This window comes from Leucoraja erinacea, chromosome 5, assembly GCF_028641065.1.
Source record: "Leucoraja erinacea ecotype New England chromosome 5, Leri_hhj_1, whole genome shotgun sequence".
Taxonomy (NCBI): domain Eukaryota; kingdom Metazoa; phylum Chordata; class Chondrichthyes; order Rajiformes; family Rajidae; genus Leucoraja; species Leucoraja erinaceus.
Window position 1 is genome coordinate 83,161,935 of NC_073381.1, and position 20,445 is coordinate 83,182,379.

General features: G+C 46.8%; 2 protein-coding genes across 10 annotated transcripts in view; both read right to left on the reverse strand.

Annotated features, from left to right (window-relative positions):
* Positions 1-4,944, reverse strand: part of b3gat2 (beta-1,3-glucuronyltransferase 2 (glucuronosyltransferase S)) — a 46,177-nt gene extending 41,233 nt beyond the window's left edge. Inside the window, exon 1 of one of the 2 annotated variants that reach the window (XM_055636099.1) lies at positions 4,431-4,944. In XM_055636099.1, coding sequence (XP_055492074.1) covers positions 4,431-4,923 — 493 coding nt within the window. In that variant the 5' untranslated portion in view covers positions 4,924-4,944. The remainder of the gene's footprint in view (positions 1-4,430) is intronic. The other variant, XM_055636098.1, reaches the window with a different exon arrangement.
* An 11,160-nt stretch (positions 4,945-16,104) lies between these two features.
* Positions 16,105-20,445, reverse strand: part of LOC129697485 (regulating synaptic membrane exocytosis protein 1-like) — a 384,892-nt gene continuing 380,551 nt past the window's right edge. For 5 of the 8 annotated variants that reach the window (XM_055636107.1, XM_055636105.1, XM_055636102.1 and 2 more), the window contains one exon: positions 16,105-19,333. In XM_055636107.1, the coding sequence (XP_055492082.1) occupies positions 19,115-19,333 (219 nt within the window). In that variant the 3' untranslated portion in view covers positions 16,105-19,114. The remainder of the gene's footprint in view (positions 19,334-20,445) is intronic. The other 3 variants (XM_055636108.1, XM_055636106.1, XM_055636104.1) reach the window with 2 other exon arrangements.

A 20,445-nucleotide genomic window follows, 5' to 3' on the forward strand; every position in this document is an offset into this window, starting at 1 on the left:
ATTAACCTGCAAACCTGTACTTCTTTGGAGTGTGGGAGGAAACCGGAGCAACCGGAGAAAATCCATGCGGTCACAGGGAGAACGTACAAGTTCCGAAATCAGGATGGAACCCGGATCTCTGGCGCTGATAGGCAGCAACTCTGCTGCCCCTCTAGGCAGTGGAAACGTCAAAACACCATCAGCAGGAATGTAGCGCATTTCAATGAGATCACCTCTCCAAGATGCTTTTAAGCTCAATACAGTGCAGGCTCAATCCGCTGAGAGTAACTGAACACCTACAAATTGAGTAATTTAAAGAAGGCATGTATGACTTGTTCAGGGTGAAACATGAGGAAACAAATGGCAGAGCAGTCCATGTTCTGTAGAATGCTGTAGATCATCACCACATCTTTGATCTGGAATATGGGAGGAAACATGTTAGCCGCCTCCCCTGCAGGAAACGTACCCAATACAGTAAAGTTGTTGGCAGCCACTGGATGTTGGGCAAGTACAACATTAAAGCAGGGAGGAAGTAAGAGAAGAATAATCTGACAGGTTGGGAGAAGTATGGTGAGAAGATTTTATTGACCAATAATACCAGTTTAGCTGGGTCAGATGGCCAGTTTCAATAAGCAAAACGCAAAGTGCTGGAGGAATTCAGCAGGTTAGGCAGCACATGTGGAAGGATCGGACAGTTAACGTTTCAGGTTGAGACCTTCTTCAGAGTGAATGGAACGTGGGAGAGATTGCTGGAAAAAAGCATTTGGGCAGGACAAAGCATGGCAAGTGATAGGTGGGTAGAGGTGAGGGGGTGTAGGAAGGAACTGCAGATGCTGGTTTATACCGAAGATAGATACAAAATGCTGGTAGTAACTCAGCGGGACAGGCAGTTTCTCTGGATAGAAGGAACAGGTGACGTTTTGGTTTGAAACGGGTCTGAGGAAGGGTCTCGACCCGAAATAAGAATAAGGGGTAAGCCATTTAGAACGGAGACGAGGAGACACTTTTGGTCACATGATCAATCGTGAGGTTCCACTATTAAACCGTGAAGTTTCCATATTGTACATTGAAGTGAAAGCCAACATATAAAGATCTGAAGCTTAAAGATCCCTAGAGACAGTTTTCATTTAACCAAGACTGTGCAGAGAGACTGGGAATCAATGCAATGCTGACAGCTATCAGCAGCTATTGTGTAGGCGTTGATGGCTTCAAAACAAGCCAACACAATTCCTCTTGTCAAAACAATCTGCACAACAAAACGTAGTCTGCTGATGATATGACAAAAGCTTGGAGAATAGGTAATTAATCGTAAGGAAGAAATGTCAGGATTACGTACATTGTTTACAGATGAAGAACGAGTGAGAACAAGTGGTCTTATATTGTTATTTCAACTAAATATACATGGTACAGGAGTCACACAGCATGGAGACAGGCTCTTCGGCCCAACTTGCTCATGCTGGCCAACATACCCCATTTACGCTAGTCCCACCTGCCTTTGTTTGGCCCATATCCTTAACCTATCCTATTCATGCACCTGTCTAAATGTTTATTAAATGTTGTAATAGTACCTGCCTTAACTACCTCCTCCAGCAGCTCTTTCCATACAGACATCACACTTTGTTTAAAAAAGTTGCCCTGTAGGTTCCTTTCCCCCCTTCACCTTTCCCCACTTCACCTTAAACCAATGTCCTCTGGTTCTTGATCCCCTACTCTGGGCAAAAGACTTTGTGCACGAACCCGATCTATTGCCCTCATGATTTTATACACCTCTATAAGATCACCCCTCATCCTTCGGCGCTCCAAGGAATAAAGTCCTAGACTGAAGTACACCAGCACTCTCATGTCCCTTTGCACATCCAATGTTTGAATTCTCTCCCCATTTGGAAAATAGTTTTCTCCTTGATTCCTACTACCAAAATGCATGACTCCACACCTAGCTACATTATATTCCACCTGCCACTTCTCTGCCCACTCTCCCAACGTGTCCAAGTCACTCTGCAGAGTCCATGCTTTCTCTGCACTACCTGCCCCTCCACCTATTTTCGTATAATTCACAAACTTGGCTACAAAGCCTTCTATCCCCTCATCCAATTCATTAATATACAAAGTGAAGAATAGCAGCCCCCGCACCGACCCCTGCGGAACTCCAATAGTCACTGCAGCCAACCAGAAAAAGCCCCCTTTGTTGCCACTCTGCAAATTCTGCCATCCAGCCAACCTGCTATCCATGCTAGTATCTGCCCTTCGATACCATGGGCTCTTATCTTCCTTAGCAGCCTCACGTGTGGCACCTTATCAAAGGATTTCTGAAAATCCTGCTGTTTATTTCCTCAAAGAATTCCAACAGGTTCGTCAGGCAAGATCTCCCCTTCACAAAACCGTGCTGAACTTGGCCTACTTTATAAGGTGTGACCAAGCACATACAGACCTTGTCTTTTATAATGGACTCTAAAATCTTACCAACCACTGAAGTCAAACTAACCGGCCTCTGGTATCCAATCATCTGCTTCATTCCCATCGCAAATATTTGCAATTTTCCAATCATCTGGAATCATTCCTGGCCCTAGTGAATCTTGAAAGACCACAACTAACCCATTCACAACCTTTAAAGCCACCTCATTCAGAACTCTGGGGTGCAGCCCATCCGGTCCAGGTGAATTACCAGCCCTTTAACTTCCCAAGCACATATGAAGGTACCAAGCACCTTCTCCTTAGTAATAGCCACTCCACTAACTTCGATGTCCACTCTTGCCTCTTTCTTACTCTTTGTATAACTGAAGAAATGCTGCTATCCACTGTCCCCTCCCACCCAACCTACAACCCCCACCCTCACCCCCAGCTTTGCTCCAGACCCTTCCGTCGGTCGCCCTCATTGCCGGTGGGGCAGCGGGCAGCTGATGTCTGCGTACAATCCGGTGTGGTTAAAATCCACTGCCAGAGCCAACAGCTTCTTTCTACTAACTTCCTGCATCCTCCCAGTGTTCTGACAGGCATGAAGCGATGGATCCCCTCGGGAAATGGCAGTGGCTGAGTGGAGTCTGCCTTGTCACAGATGAGACCACTCTGGCCACAGTAAATGGGCAGGATGAGTCTGGCTGGCTGCAGCAGGTTGCGGAGGGCTATCTCACATATACACTGCTTCTGGATACGCACCATCTCTCGTGTATACAGAGCGTGCTAGCATACCAAACCATCTCTGTGATGTATACTATACCCAGCAGAGGCATAATCTCTCGCATCTACTGAGCAGGCCCCAGCACACACTGTGTACGCTTCCCCATCGTATACTTTGATATACATCAGTTCTTGGATAGACGCTGCCCTCCACTTCTCATAATGACTCTATAAAATAAACTGCTCCGGGATATACATTATCTCTGATATACATCATCTGCAATGTCTCGATTCATATATATATATATATATATATACGTTGCCCCAGTGCCCGCAGCATATCGGGGGTACACACCGACCCCAGTATGCGCGGACTTTTGCCTTAACACGGTCCTCACCTCGAGTCTCACGTCCTCAGCGTGTGAGGTTTTAATGGGAACTGTTTAGGAATCGTTTGTCAATTGAGTTGCCGCGGAAGAACAGGCAAGAGTTAGTTGTACAAGGTGCGCCGAGACGAGAAACAAAGGGATGGCCGTGGAAAATACAGAGATAGATAAGATACAGAAAAAAGCATTCGAGAGGAACGTTGACAAATAGGTAGAAACAGCCATATAGTCGACATGGAGAGATATCGAGTGTAGGTGGAGGGGGGATAGATGCAATAAGTGTCTGGGGTGGGGGGGGGGGGGGGGGGGGGGGGGGGGGGGGGGGGGGGGGAAAGAGGGCAGGGGTGAGGGAAGTGGTTTGGAAGGATGGGGTGTTTAAAGGATAACAAAGTATATCCTCGGGTGGAGAGTCTGGAAGCGGGTGTCGGGAGAGAGAGAGAGAGGGAGAGTAATGGGAAGAGTAAAGAGGAATCCAAACAGATAACGCCGCGCACACAGACACCAGAGACCGCTGGCATCATGAACACAAAAGTGCTGAAGGAACTCAGCGGTTCAGGCAGCATATGTGGAGGGAATGGACAGACACCGTTTATGAATGGGGGGGGGGGGGGGGGGGGGGGGAGGGGGGGGTAGGGGGAGAGAGTGGGGGGGGGAGTAGGACAGTGGGGGGTTGGGAACGGATAGATAATGGGGGAGAGCGGACGGAGCCAGTGAGGTGAGGGGCGGCAGTGGAGTGGCTGATGGGGAGTGGGGATTGAAGTTGAGCGTTAGTGGTGAAGGGAGGCAGTGGGGTGGCTGGGGGGAGAGGGAGGGAGGGAGGGGAGAGAGAGAGGGAGGGGAGAGAGTGGGGGTGAGGGGAGGGAGAAGGTGGAGAGAGGGGCCACAGGGGGGTTGAGGGGGTGGGGAGGGGAAGCAGTGGAGGTGGTGCTGGCCAGCGCCGCGCTCACCTACCTACCTCGTGGAAGAGCTCAAGGCTGTAGGTGTTGTCATCGTCCGCGAAGAAGACAACGCCGGCCGTGTGTGAGGAGCGGTTCTTGCGGACCCAGCGCAGCCCCTCGTTCCTCTGCTCGGTGGCCCGGGGCAGGCCGGCCCGCTTGTAGCGGCGGGGAGTGGGGACATACAGGAGGGTGTAGGATGGGAGGCCAGAGGCAGCGAGCAGCTCGGACACCAGGCGGCTGCGGCCGGCCGCGTCCTCCACCAACACCCAGTGGAAGCTGGGCAGCTGGCGGAAGGTGTTGGCCAGGCGGGTGAGCTCGGCCTTCTGCACCGGCCGGCTGTAGGTGGGGGTGATGGCGTAGATGGTGGGCAGTGACAGGTTGGCTGCTGGAGAGAGTGGCAGCGGCGTCTCCCGGGGGCGCCGGCCCGAGTCAATGTCCGCCAGCATCAGCAGCATCAGCGCCCAGGGCAGGGCAAGGCACAGGCGGCCGATCACAGCCCCCCTCATGGCGGGGCCGCCGACCCAGCCCCAGCCCCAGCCCAGCCCAGCGCCGCTCACACCCACACCCACACACACACACACACACACCTACCTCATCCCCCTCCCCACCGGCCGCCCGCCCGCCCACACCCGCCCCACCGCGGCCGCTCACACGCTCCCGCTGCCCGGCAGTCTATCCGCCGTCTCCCCGCAGCTGCGGAGTAGGGGATCAAGGAGAAGTGAGAGAGAAAGAGATAGAGTGATGGAGGAAAACGGGCTGGCAAAGGGAGATGAGGGGGGGGGGGGGGGGGGGGGGGGGGAGGAGGGGAGAGGAGAGGAGAGGAGAGGAGAGGAGTGGTGAGGAGTGGGGAGGGGAAGAGAGGAGAGGAGAGGAGAGGAGAGGAGAGGAGAGGAGAGGAGAGGAGAGAGAGGAGAGGAAAAGGGAGGGAGAGGAGGGAGGGGATGAAGAGGAAGGGGGGAAGGAGAGAGACGGTTGGGGAGGAGAGGAATGAAATGGGGGAAGAAAGAGAGCGAGAGGGAGAGGGGGCAAGAGGGAGAGAGGGAGGGGAGGGATGTGAAGGGACGAAGGGGGAAGGGTGGAGGATGAAGAGGGAGATTGGGATAGGGGAAGGGATGGTTAGGAGAGTGAAGAGGGAGGAGAGGGTGAACGAGAAGAGGAGGAGATAGAGGGGGGGGGGAAGAGGGGGGGGGTGGGAGGGGGAGGGAGGGGGGAGGGAGGGAGGGAGGGAGGGGGGTAGGGGAGGATGGGAGGGGGAAGAGTGAGGGGTGGGGGGTGAGTGGAGGGGAGGTGGGGTAGGAGGAGGAAGGGGCAGGGTAGAGGGACAGGACAGATGGAAAGGGGGTTGAATGAAGGAAGGGAGGGGGGATGGGGGCGTGGAGAGGAAGAGGAGAGCAGGAAGAGTGTCTGTCGAAGTTGGTCTGGGGGTGTTTATTGATCATCTGCTAAACTCATCCATCTACCTGATCACATCTATGTGCTGGGCGCAGGATCCGAGATAGTAAACACTCTGGAAGTTTTAAAAGCGAAAACGGGGAGAAGACGGGAGGGAGGCAGAGTGAGGGGAGCAGGAGGGGGAGTTTGGAGAATGGATAGAGAAGGAGGAGGGAAGAAGGAGGGGGGGGATGAAGGGATGGGAGAGGAGATGTTTGAGGGCATGAGGAGTTAAGAGAAAACAAATTGGAGGTTGGTGGTGTCCTGTCGCTGTTAACCCGGCGGTCGAGACGGGACGGGCTGTTGCTACCACTGGCAGCTGCATGGATGATCTGACTGTAGCCCGGGTGAGTACTGGCCTGCTGCAGATACTCCCCTGCTTTCTATCCCTGGAGGGAGTTGAGGGAGAGTGGGCTGAGAGACAGGGCTGCAAACATACGCGACTAGTCTGCTGTATTCCGGCCCGCTGATGGTGGGGAGCTGAATGGCCCCGCAGTTGCCGCCTTCCCCACTGGTCCGTCCGGCGACCAGTCAGTCAGTCAGTCAGTCAGTCTGCCCCCGACCGACCTGCGCTCCCCTGCGTTGCCGGCTGACCGACTCATGAAGCCCGCTCCTAAACTCACAGCGTTGAGCTCCTTCAGTTGCCACCACTTCTTGCCTGAGTGGCCAAGGACACAGGGATTCCCGCAGCGCGACCCGCAATCTGGGACCTTTTGTGTCTCCATATACTGGGGGAACTCTAATAATGCTGATTTATTCCAAATCATGAGAGGAATAGATCGGTTGGACGCACAGTGTCTTGCCCAGAATAGGGGAGGGGGAGGGAGAGAGATTAAATTGTACTCTGGCTGGTAACTTTTTCACACAAAGGATGGTTGGTGTATCGAACAAGCTGTCAGGGGAGGTAGTCGAGGCAGGTACGATCTTACCGTTTCAGACACATTCAGATAGATACGTGGCTAGGAAGCGCAAGCGGGTGAGACGAGTGTAGATGGGACATGTTTGGCGGTGTGGGCCTATTTCCACACTGTGTGACTATGACTATAATTCACTGAGTGGACAGCACATTTTCTCCTCCGTGGACAAAAATGCTTGAGGAACTCAGCGGGTGAGGCAGCATCTATGGAGCGAAGGAAAGGAGCGCCTATTTCCTTCGCTCCATAGATGCTGCCTCATCCGCTGAGTTTCTCCAGCATTTTTGTCTACCTTCGATTTTCCAGCATCTGCAGTTCCTTCTTAAACAGTTTCTCCTCTCTGGGGCGTTAATCCCTTCTGCAACATTCAAGCGCCGCTCGTATAAAAAAAAAAAAATAATGTATTCAATTAGGATGCAAAATTCTGAAGAAGGGTTTCGGCCCGAAACGTTGCATATTTCCTTCGCTCCATAGATGCTGCTGCACCCGCTGAGTTTCTCCAGCTTTTTTGTGTAACCTTCGATTCTCCAGCATCTGCAGTTCCTTCTTAAAAACAGGATGCAAAATATTATTGACGAACGAAAACTGCGGTAACACATCATAATACAAAATCACCAAATCATCTAAGACACCACATTTTCCAATGACTATAATACAATCCTTATTTGGGATAGAGCGCCGATCTCTGAGAGGAGCAGCGCACTGTTGAACTGAACTGTGTGCTCGTCTCTGCAACTCACTCCGTCCTCAGCGGCGAGTGTAGCCGAGGCCGCGGTCACATCACGCACGGATATACCGACTGGTGGAACGGGGTGGCGGGGCAGGGAGGCTGGCACCGGCTGCCGACCTGTTGCTGCCCTGCGACCGACTCTGGCTGGACCCGGGCACTGTGACATCCTATTGAGGTTACTTCCACAATTCCCCTACACACCTCCATACCCCCCCACCCCACGTGTTGGTAAGTCAGACCCCTTGAATTCACACCAGCCCCCGACAACACCGCAGCACTGTGGCTATTCATCCATCACCAGCTTCACGGGAAAGATTGTCACTTTTATCTGCATAGAAGCCGAGGACGATGCAACCAACATCCTCAGTGAACACACATGAAAGAGGCACAGAGCTGCAGCCGGCAGTATCTGCATGTTATATTGACCAGGGAATTGTGTACCGTCGCGACATCCATTGGAACTTGACTTTTATTGATTTACCGTGTTGGGTAAAAGCCGATATCACAAGGATATTGCATCTCCCCCTTCTGGGGGACAATGTATGTTACAATGAGGTTCAGGAGTTTAGGGCGACACAGTGGTGCAGCGGTAGAGTTACTGCCTTAATATAAGCGCCAGAGATCCTGACTACGGGTGCTTTGTCTGTACGGAGTTTGTACCTGGGACCTGCGTGGGGGTTCCCCATGTGTTCTGGTTTCCTCCCACACTCCAGAGACATACAGATTTGTTGGTTAATTGGCTTCTGTAAATTGTCCCTCGTGTTTGTAGGATAGAACTGGTGAATGGGTAGCGCTGGTCGGCGTGGACTCGGCGGGCCGAAGGGCCTGTTTCCACGCTGCATCTCTAAACTAAACTAAACTAGACTAAACTAAAATACTTTAACTAACATCCCATAACCGGTTTACATCTACAAATGGAAACATGGAAAATAAAGCAATGTGATAATGGCTGATTATCCATTCCTGTCACTTCCCCACTGTCCCTTGAATCCATTAGCATTAAGAAATGCATTTCCTCGCAGAACATACATTGATTTGGTCTCTAGGGCCTTCTGTGGTGAAGAATTCTACAGGTTCACTACACTCTTGGTGAAAATATTGCTCCTCATCTTGTCCAATGTTGTCCATTCCCAGGGCCCCAGCGAAGAGGCAGTGAACTGGCTAAAGGGGTTAAATTAATCATTATGATTTTCAGCACACTACCATCTTATTCTGCCCACATTAGCACTGAAATCAATATTGTGTCTTAAGATGTGATTGACTGTTGACATGATTAGACATGGCTGAAGTACATATATAGACTTTCTATCAGGTTCAAGATTTACGTTATTTTATTACTTGTGATTTCCAAGAACATTTACAACTTGCTGTACATTCCATTCTCCTGCTGTAATGGGGTCTCACAATGGATATGGAATAAGTGAAGGCACAGTCCAGCTAGTGTCCCAAGTTCCAGGATACAAATACTGGAATCATGATTATTTTGTCGAAGGTGGGTGAACATGCTTTGGGGTCAGATCCGTAGTGAACAGTGAGCGCTGAGGAGGTCATGGGCAGAATGGCCTGTTCTCATCACAGACTGTGTCAGGCGAAGAAGTGTGTAGAAACGAACTGCAGGTGCTGGTTTATACCCAAGATAGACACAAAGTGCTGGAGATGGACACAAAAAGCTGGAGTGTCTCAGCGGGACAGGCAGAATCTGTGGAGAGAAGGAATGGGTGACGTTACCCATTCCTTCTGTCAAGAGATACTGCCTGACCCGCCGAGTTACTCCAGCTTTTTGTGTCTATCTTTGGTTTAAACCAGCATCTGCAGTTCCTTCTTACACAAAGTGCTGAAGTCTGAAGAAGGGTTCCGATACCAAAACGTCACCCATCCTTTTTCTCCAGAGATGCTGCCTGACCCGCTGAGTTACTCCAACACTTTGTATCTATCTCGGGCAGAAAGGTGTTTGGAGGCAGCCTTGTGTAATCACTCTGCTTTGACAAGGCCGCACAGGCCGGCATCATTTCTCTCCCACGTCCACTTGACTCATGCAGGGAGTGAGGGGGTGATCGTGGCTGCTGGCAGCAGTGCTGGAGGCTGTCGTGAGGTGCCGGCCTGTCCTGTTCGGGGAACTGCAGAGCTGGCTGTCTCAGCAGAAGGAGCATCTGTTAACGCCACAGAACCTGCCAAGCTGGGCCTTCTGGTAATAAACCACAGAGTATGTTGTAGACTTCAGCTTGGCACAGAGCTCCGTGGGGTGGGAGTTCAGGCATGATCCTGCCAACATGGCTCAATCCTCCATTGTGGCTTCAGTGAATGCAGGTGCAGTTTGGTAGCAACACACAGGGCTTGGTAATGTTACCTCAAGACCCTCAGCACACACTGTTGTGACTTTGACTGTACCTCATTGACAACAGCAATGCTCATCATCGAATCATATAGCACTGAAACAAGCCTCATCCACACTCGCTGTGATACCATATCCATTTGCTCACATCTCTCAATGGCTTTACTGTCAGTGTACCTGTCTGAGTTTTGTGGCAACAGGAATAATGGGTATGAGATTATATCAGACTACAGAAGTAAAATCAATAACATTACATATTCTCGTCACCAAAATACTGCATCTGTTCTATGGCTCGATCCCTGACCCCAGGAATACAACTGCAAACGACAAGGCCTCACAGAAAAGAAGATGAGGCCTGAGGTAGATCAAAGATAGATGCAAAATACTGGAGTAACTCAGTGGGTCAGGCTGCATTTCTGTAGAAAAGGAATAGGTGACGGTTTGGATCAAAACCCTTTTTCAGACTGAGCGTTAGGGGAGACTGGAACTAGAGGTATGACAAGGCACAGAACAGATCAGAGCCAGCACCGATGACCAAAAAGCCCACCGTTTGGAAGCATAATCCATTTAACATTAGCGTGTAGCAAGCTGAGGGAATTGCACCAAAGACTTGCAAACAAATCTCTGTCCAGGCATTTGCGAGTGAAACTGCCACTATTGGAGTCATCAAATCCAACAGTGACAATAAATGCTCTGCCAAATTTCTTTACTATCAATTCACTTCACTCTCAGTCTTGTCAACATTACATCCAGGACCACTTTAACAAATTGGAAACTCATTTTCATCAACCATCATCACTGCAGCAAACACACAAGAGGCCGCCAGTTAAGCACATTTAATGGGGCATATTTACTTTAGTGTTATATTCTGGTGGGATCTTTTCTTTAGTGGATCTAAATTTTAATCACATGTGAGGTAACTCAATAGTCCAATCTTCTTATTGTAAGCTCAAAGCAGGACAAGAAAATGTGGGTTATGCTCATCAACATTTGACTGCCTTTCAATGACCCCAGCAGAAACTTTGCAGATAATGTGAAAAATTGTGACTTTCTAATAGCACATTAAGCAAGATGAACAGTCTTGCAAACTAATGCAAACCAAGCAATTCCAAAGCGAGATTCGACTATGAAGCGGGTTTCGACCTGAAATATGGGTCGTTCCATTCCACCCACATATGCTGCTCGACCCACTGAGTTCATCCAGAAGATTGTTTGTTGCGAGATTAGAAGAGATTATTGACAGGACTGTAAATGAAATCCCCAGAAGCTGAATTTGCTTCTGGTAGTAATTACAGGGTCAGCAAAACCTGGGGCAATGGTGTGTTATTTGTCACATATTCAACTGCGCAGTGAAAATCGTTTTGCATATAATTTACATTTCGGAGCGCCGCCATGTTTTTGTGCCATTTCCAAAGTCTAAAGTCCAACAGCTGGGCTGGGGAAAGAAACAACTGCAGGTACGAGAAGAGTGAAGTCAATGTAGGAGATGTTCAGCGGGTCAGGCAGCAAATATGGAAAGAGTGAAGGTTTCAGGCTGATTGCCTTTCGTCCAAACTATGACATATTTGGGACAGTGTAAGTTTGAAGTCAGAGAAATAATGGGGGAGAGGGGGGTGGGTTGGATGAAAGGTGAGTAAAGAACAATAGGGAGTTGCTATGGGAGGACAAAATCTGTAGGGATTGAATAATATAAAAGAGGAAGGGGTGAACTGGTGATAAACAGAAAATCAGTCCAGAGTAGGAGTAATTGATAAAAGCCATTTTGTGAAGTTGTTGATCTCATGGCTTGTAAGGAAAGCTGCAACATGTCAAGCTGTCTATGAAGCCAGATGTTTTATCCATGAGGAAGGTCTCAGTAAATTACTGAGTATGATGAAACTGCACATATCATCACTTCACCCCAACTCGGGACACGGAGCAGAGTGAACTCACCCAGCAAGGCCTCTGCACCGGTTCCACTTCCCAATGGCATTGGACTTGGTTTCAGGATCTCCTTCACCCCAGTCTCACTTAAACTCTTCCTGTAGAGCCTTTTATCTATTAATAGCAAGGAGCTGGATTCCACTAAAGTCTACTCTTTCTGAGTAGTCAATTTGGTGATCCACGTTGCCATGCCCGCCATTTGTCAGGATTCTAAGCTCCTTCGAAAACAACCTTAGGTGGTGCAACGGTAGAGTCTCTGGTGACGTACACCACAGACCCGGGTTTGATCCTGACTGCGGGTGCTGTCTGAACATCATTTGTACCTTCTCCCTGTGATCACATGGGTTTTCGCCGGGTCGTCCCATTTACTCCCACACTCCAAAGACGTACAGGATAGTAGGTTAATTGGTTTCTGTAAATTGCACATTGTCCCTAGTGTATAGGATCGTCCTGGTGGGCACCTCGCCCACTTTCGTTGGCCGAAGGGCCCGTTTTCGTGCGATGTCTTTGAAGTAAAGTCTAAACCTTCTCCCTGTTCACAGAGTGAGCAAGACCAGTCCTTCAAGTTAGACCCTACTTGGGAGTTTTGTGTGCAGTTCTGGTCACTGCAATATAGGAGGTGTTTGTTTGCACTGGGAAGAGTGCAGAGGGATTCACCACACATGTTGCCCGTTTTGGAGAACTTTAAATATGGGGGGGGGGGGATATTGGATCGATTGGCCTTTCACTGAAACTAAGGAGGCTGAAGGGTGACCAAACATACAGCTGCATAAAATTATGAGTGGCAATGATAGGGTAGTCAGAATTTTATTTTCATGGTATTAAAAACTAGAGGGCCTTTTTTAAGGAGAGGAAAGAGAGTTTTACAGGGGATCTAAGGGAAAAGTATTTTTCAAAGAGGCCATTTGGTATCCGGAACTTACTGCCAGTGGAGGTGGCACAATCAGATAGATAAATTCCAAGAATTTGGACAGACAATTTGATGGTGTATTTATCCAATTTCACGCTTTCTAATAGGAAAAGCAATGTACATGTGAGCAGAATTTAACGATCATGTAAATTTTTAATGCATTATTTTTTAAATTGTTCAGTTCAATAGATTTAGAACATGTAAAAAAAGTGCAGCCTATCCAGTTATGTGCAACTATATAACTGGCCAGCTCTTGGACTCAATGCCTTGGCTAATGAAGGCAAGCATGCTATATACCTTCCTCATCACTCTGTCTTCTAATTAGAAAAACAAGCCTTGATCATCACCTTCTGCCTCCTACCACCAGGCCAATTTTATATCCAATTCGTCAGCTCACTCCGGATACCATGTGTTCTAATCTTTTGGATAACCCACTATGTGAGACCTTGTTAACGGCCTTGCTAAAGTCCACGTGGACATTTACCAACCTGCCATCGTCAATCCTTTCCATCATCTCATCAAAAACATCAATCAGTTTGATTGGACAGGATTTCCCAGGCACAAAGCCAGACTGACTCCCACTAATCCATCCGTGTCTTTCCAAATGCAAATAAATCCCGTGTTTAAGAATCCCTTTCAATAATTTTTCCATCATCAATGCAAGTTTCCTGGCTTTCCTCCACTCTTTCTTACATAAAGGCATCATATTAGCTAACCGCTACTCTTCCAGTACCTCACCCACGGTTAACAGAGATAGAATAATCTCTGACAGGCCCCTGCAATCTCCTCCCTTGTACTCTATAACATCCCAGGATACACCAAGTTAGGCTCTGAGGATTTATCCACCCTAAGGCTTCCAATACGTCCCCTAGAATATCAGTGTTTCTTCCCTTAAACTCATTAGCATCCATGTCCTTCTCCATAGCAAATACAGAAGAGAATTTGAGCCTCTGCCGTTTCCATGCATAATCAGATTTATCCTCATGAGGACCTATTCTCTCTCTATCTACTATTTTACTCTTAATATACTTGTAGAATCGTTCAGAAGAAATTTAGAATCTCCAGCACTGTGGTGCAGGATCTGAGAGAGGAAGATTACTAATAGACTATATGTAAGTCAAGTACAGTCAAAGAGTGGGATTTGCTCCCTATTCCCACAGATGAGACATCACTCTCTATAAATGCTCAGACTACTGGTTCACATTTGTGCCGATCACTGCTCAGGCCCGAACAAATCACTGACTTGAAAATAAAGCAATTCTCTAAATTCTACACAGCAGAGGATTCTATATTCCATTTGTTTCAAATTAGTTTAACAACCATGGACATGGAGTATGGAGATTGGTATCGCAAAGGTACAACTCACATTTTCACACTGGATTCCACGTATTGCCGGGGAAGAAGTTAGTGGTGGGAGGTCCCGCTTCATATTTTTTCAGATGGGGTGGGCAAATAGACTTTTGGCACATTGGCCTTCATCAGTCATTGAGTATAGAAGTTTGGAGGTCATGTTGCAGTTGTACAAGATGTTGGCGAGGCCGCATTTTAGAGTATTGTGTTCAGTTCTGGGCACCATGTTATAGGAAAGATGTTGTCAAGTTAGAAAGTGTGCAGAGAAGATTTTCAAGGACTCGAGGATCTGAGCTATAGGGAGAGGTTGAGTCGGCTAGGACTCTATTCGCAGGAGCACAGGAGGATGAGGGATGATCTTATAGAGGTGTATCAAATCATGAGAGGAATAGATCGGGTAGATGCAAATGGCTGAATGGTCTAATTTTGCTCCAAACTCTTGTTTTTCAAAGGTTCAACGGTCTGTTCATTGTCACATGTACCAATTAAGGGACAGTGAAACTCGAATTAGCATACAAACACACTAAAAAAAAGCAACAAGACACACCATGACATAAACACAAAGTTAACATAAACATCCACCGCAATGGATTCCACATTCCTCACTGTGATGGAAGGCAATAAAGTATAATTTTCATCCTCGTTATTCTCCCGCGGTCGGGGCAGTTGAACCATCCACTTTATATTGGTATGTCCAGTTCACTAAATGCAAAGCAATTCCAATCTGGCAAATTGTTGCCCGAACGGTCTATTTCCTTCACCATGGCTTATAATTATGACTTGAACTGAGTGCTGTCACCTATATTCACTCTGCTATCCTCATTCACCAACTGAGCTCATTCACTCAGTTTTATATCCAGCTGGTCAACGGTGTCATGCCTGATTGATCTAGATGCTGCACTCAGTTTTACATTCTTTAGTTCAGTAGTACCATCATGGATTAATCCAGTCGTCTCCAATTCAGTGATCCAATGCTTACCTCCTGCCATTAATTCATGAATATCCAAACCCTTTGACAACAGCAGTTCTTTTCACAAGTGTCCAACACACAGCGTTGTCCCGCTGTAAGGCTCCCGATCCCGGGGAGATATAACACGTCCAACACAGTAAAATGGCCACAACTCACCTGCTGACTGGCGATCACTCCTTGCGTTCTGCTTGCACTACCTAGTCAGGAAGGACTATCTTTGCCAATGAGAACATAAAATGTCATTGTTGTCCAGCTGGAGAGAATGCAGATGTCATTGCTGCCTGGTCAAAGGGAACACATTTGTTATTGTTGCAGGGCCAAGGAAAGTTCACCAAGTGTCTCTACGGGCTGGACTATATCAATATGGACCAGTACATGAAGAAGGACCCCTGCAAGGAACAATTCATGTCTGAAGAAACGTCCCAAAATGTCACCTATCCATGTTCTCCAGGTATGCTGCCTGACCTGCGGGGTTACTCCAGCACTCTGTGAAACGTCACGTATCCATGTTCTCCAGGGATGCTGCCTGACCTGCTGAGTTACTCCAGCACTCTGTGAAACGTCACGTATCCATGTTCTCCAGGGATGCTGCCTGACCTGCTGAGTTACTCCAGCACCTTGTGTTGCTTTGTGCACAATTCACGGCACTCACCAATTGTTCTGGTCCACTGCATAAATCCATGTTAAACACATTATATTTACACTAAAGCTAATCTGTAAGATAGTTAGCAATGATTTAAGTGCTTCCTATTGACTTAAGTGATGAAATCAGAGCTGGGAGATGGGTTTAAATACAGTCAGAGCAGCCTATTGAAATACAGAGTGCCCAAAGTATGGCCCAGGTTGGGAATGTGTCTCCTCAAAGAGAGTTGACAATAGCTTCTGCTGCAAAGAGGTCCTCTGTGGGAGGACCAGGCAGGTAAGGCACTTAACCCTGGATATTCACAAAGAATGAATCACAATCTGTCTCTATCCCTTTGGCTCATCCTCTCCAGCCGTAGCTTCTTCCACTTCTCTTGCTTCTAACGCTGCTCTGATTATATTTTTAAAGTCCTTTTTTTTTGCAGTTTACACTGTATTTGGTATTGCTATTGTATTTTTTATTAATAATTATATCCTCAAAGAAGCCCCTATTAAAAGCTGATGAATAGGAACATAATGTTGTCAGCGAGGCTTTTAGACAGGCACATGGAATTGCAAGGAATAAAGGGATATGATTCATGTACAGGCAGATGAGATCTGTTTAACTTGGCGTCATGTTCAACACAAACATCGCGTGCCAAAGGACTGTCCCTGTGCAGTACTGTTCCATTTTAGTTTAGTTTAGGGAAAGGACTCAGAAACAGGCCCTTCGGCCCACCGGGTCCATGCCGAACAACAATCTCTGCACACTAACACTATCCTGCCCACACTAGGGACAATTTGCAATTTTACCCAGTCAATTAACCTGCAAACCTTTGCCGTGTGGGAAGAAGCCGGAACTCCCAGAGAAAGCCCACGCAGGTCACGGTGAGAAGGTACAAATTCCATACAGACAGCACGTGTAGTCAGGATCAAACCCAGGATCTCTGAAACTGAAAGGTAGCAATTCTCCCACTCCGCCACCATGCTGCCCTATGCCGATTATGTTCTATAACAAATCCCCATTTGGCATAAGTAGCATTCTGACCCGTTTTTGATCTTATTTAGTTGTTAATCCCATGCCCAGGAACACATCCTGAGTGCTAATTACCAATAAGTAAGTATGGAACAATATCATTTACTCCATTGACCCATTCATTGATTGTATGCCTTTTTGTCAGTTATATCGTTCATTTAGCCTTCATTCAGCTGCATTAATATCCATGTACTGATCTGTTAATTCTGATACACCATCATTCATCATCCAGTGCCAATGACAATGTCTCTGTTGCATCATCATTCAGGCATTCATTCAACTCAATGTTATCCAATATTATTTGCCATTTATATTTTTCCTCACTATCTTTTACTTTGCTTATTGTTACCTGTCAATGTTCTTCTTGACTCCATACATATTAAGCTCAGTTTGAATACGGGGGGGAAAAAGAAATCTAAAATTGACATGAAAAGTAACTTTTATTAAACATGTTGTTTACATAACATATGTCTGAGGTTCATTTAAAAGCACAGGGGAGTGTTTAGACAACTGTTGCCATTAGAAAGATACCACCCAACCAGCTGAATTTGGCCACAACAAATCGAATACAACCTAAAGGTGTAGCAAACCAGTGTTTTAATTCTTCCTGCTCAGCAGGTCGAGCAGCAAACAGTCTTATTCTACATTATGGGAACACAAACAAAGTGCTGGCCAATTTAAATGAGACAATTCACTCCGTGCAGGCAAATTACCTTGAATTCAAAACTGAGTATACACAAGGCTGCTAAAACCCCACAGTAAGAGTCCACGTCAAGGCCAATAAGGTGCTTTTCTGCACTGCATCAGCAATTATTTGCCAGATAGGGTACAAAAAAAATCTTTCAGTGGACATCCACTGCCAAACCTGAGGCTTGTTAAAATCAGCAATAAGTCTATAGCAGAAACAAATGGCTTTGATTTCTTTTTTGTAATCTCCATATATTAATTAACAAGCAAACTGTACAAGTACATGCAACTTACAAGCTGGCCTATGTGGAACTAACACACATACAAACTCCTGTGTTCTGTCCCCACCACCCTCCCCACCCTCCCCTACAAAACGTGCATGCAGCAGGTGAACTGGCCCAGGGTCATGCCGCTCCACATCAGTGATCAGAAACTCAAAGTGGCCTCGGGAGCAGGAGGAGGAAGAATCACTGCACCTCATGGATGTAACATACACATGGGGCTTCACGTACTATGGGACTCAGAAAAAAAAAAGTTTTTTTTTTCTAAAAAAAGCAATCAAAAGTTTGCCTTTCTTCCAAAAGGAATGCATTTCACTGTTAAAAATAATTGTTCTTGCAGTAATCCTGAAATAAAGTTAGCTAAAATCAGATATAAAATTATTACGGTGTTTTCAACCAGAACGTCCAGCAATCTTCATGCTCTGTCAGATCAGCTCAGATTGCCAATTGACACAAACATCCAGGAAAAGTCTCAGGTACTGCTCAAACAGCTTATGCTCCGTCCATTATTGGCCAACACTTTAGGCAGTCAAATGTACAATTTTATACAGCATTTATCTCAACTGTAATTATTGGAAGAGAACTGCATTACAAGGAACAGTTTAGTGCCACAATCTCTGCAGAATACCACAACTGAAGTTGCTTTTCACAGTCCCCAGCACTGACAGCAGTTTCAAAACATTGTTTTCATGCAAAACATCAGAAAACATAAAAATTATTAATTCAAAATGCAAACATGTGCCTGTTTCACAAAGAGAGAAGCAATGGCAATTATATGGCAAATGACAAACAACACTTGAAAGTCTTCTGTTTAGAAATATAACGAGTTCTGCTCTGAATCAGTTCTGAATCTGAAATCCTCTCTGTCGCTAAATTGCAATCAATGTTATGTTTTTGATTGGGAGCCAATGATATCCACACACTGACATTATCTGCATAAAGTCTGTAATTGTTGAATACCATTCGTATTGCTCACAGAAATATACCACTGGCCTCGGGTCACGGGCATGGACTCTGCCACCAGCAGAGAAAACAAACACCAGCATTTCGTGAGGCTTCAGTGAGCAGACAGCAGTGGAAGAAGTGTGTGCAAGGAAACAAAATGTAAGAGCAGAAAGGTAACACTGTTTGTCATTTCTATAGAAATGTTAATGAACAATTCAAAATTTTAATCCGAGTTTGATACTTTCCAGTATGTGGCTAAAGCTCTTTTTTTTTTTAGGTCAGAGTACTGGTCTCCTTCAATTAGCCTCCTACATATAGTCAGTGAATCTCACTGATCACCATTTTCCATTCAGATTTAATGCAGTGTGCGTGTGCCAGTTCATGCCAGCATACATACAGAAATACATTCACATATGTATGTCATTTTTAGGATTGATGAAGCCCTATTGTTGTTTGAAACAGTGCCGTTGGCAAAACAAAGGTGGTTGTCTGGCTCCAGCAGCAGTTTGATCATATTTGTGGTCAGCGTCTGATTTCTGCCTGTTTGGTGATTTATTTTGGAAATCATTACGACCTTATACAGGGAGATCCAGTCGAACTCTCAAGAGATGATTGGGAAGCTCTACGAGTCAGTGGTGTCAAGGTGGGGTCCACCAGTGAAGATGTTGGGAACAGTTTGTACCAGCCAATGACCATGCTGGAAAGGTCAAGCTCTTCCAGTAGGATCTGTGCCACGCCCATAAAACACTTGTGGTCCATTCGGCCATAATCTCCCCATACTATCACCTGTAAAATAATAAAGCAACAAATGAGGAAATGGTACTGTATGTTATGCAGATAACTTCACTTGATTGACAATGATAAATATTCTGTCACAACTTTTCAGTAATCACATTGTATATAGATTAGCGAGCACAGATTGAAGCCCCCCCCCCCTCCCCCCCAGAGGGTATCGTTTAGTTTAGTTTAGAGATACAGCATGGAAACAGGCCCTTCGGCTTTGCAGTGTGGGCAGAAACTGGAGCTCCTGGAGAAATCCCGCGCAGGACATGGGGAGCACGTACAAACTCCATACAGGCAGCACCTATAGTCAGGATCGAACCCGGGTCTCTGGCGCTCTAGGGCAGACACTCTTTCGCTGCGCCACTGTGATTGAAGGTGAGGACATAGAATGTAGAACAGTACAGCACGGAAACAGGCCCTTCAGCCCAACATGCCTGCACCGATCACGATGCCAATCTAACTCCACCCATGGTCTGTAACTCTCTATTCCCAGCCTGTTCATGTGTTTTCCCAAATGCCTCTAAAACATTGCTTACTGCTCCTGCCGCCTCCCCTGATGGCTTGTTCCAGGCACCTAACATTATCTGTGAAAATAAACTGGTCTTGCATTTCTCCTAGGGATAAGTGGGCTAGAGGAGATGAAGATTTTTTTTTCACCAAGTGAATCGTTGCACTGAATCTGAATGCACTGCTTGAGAAGGCAGTCGAAGCAGGTGCTCTCACAACATGAAATATCTTTCTAGAAGAGCACTTGAATCGCCAAAGCATAGAAAGTCAAGCAACCTAGTGGTGGTAAATGGGAATAGTATAGATGGGTACTTGATGGTCAGCCTGGAGTTATTGGGCTGAAGGACCTGTTTCAGGGCTGTGTGATTCAATAAATATGATTGCAATGGACTGATAGATTCACTGGTATAAGATCTGATTCTGCATGAAGTTATAATATACACACTAGGTTTGGCAAAATGCTTCATCTCAGGGCTGTTAGAAATAAGGAACTGCAGATGTTGGTTTACAAAAAAAAGACAAAGTGACGGAGTAACTCGGTGGGTCAGGCACCATCCTTGGAGAACATTGATAGGTGATGTTTCGAGTCGGGAAGGGTCATTTAAAGG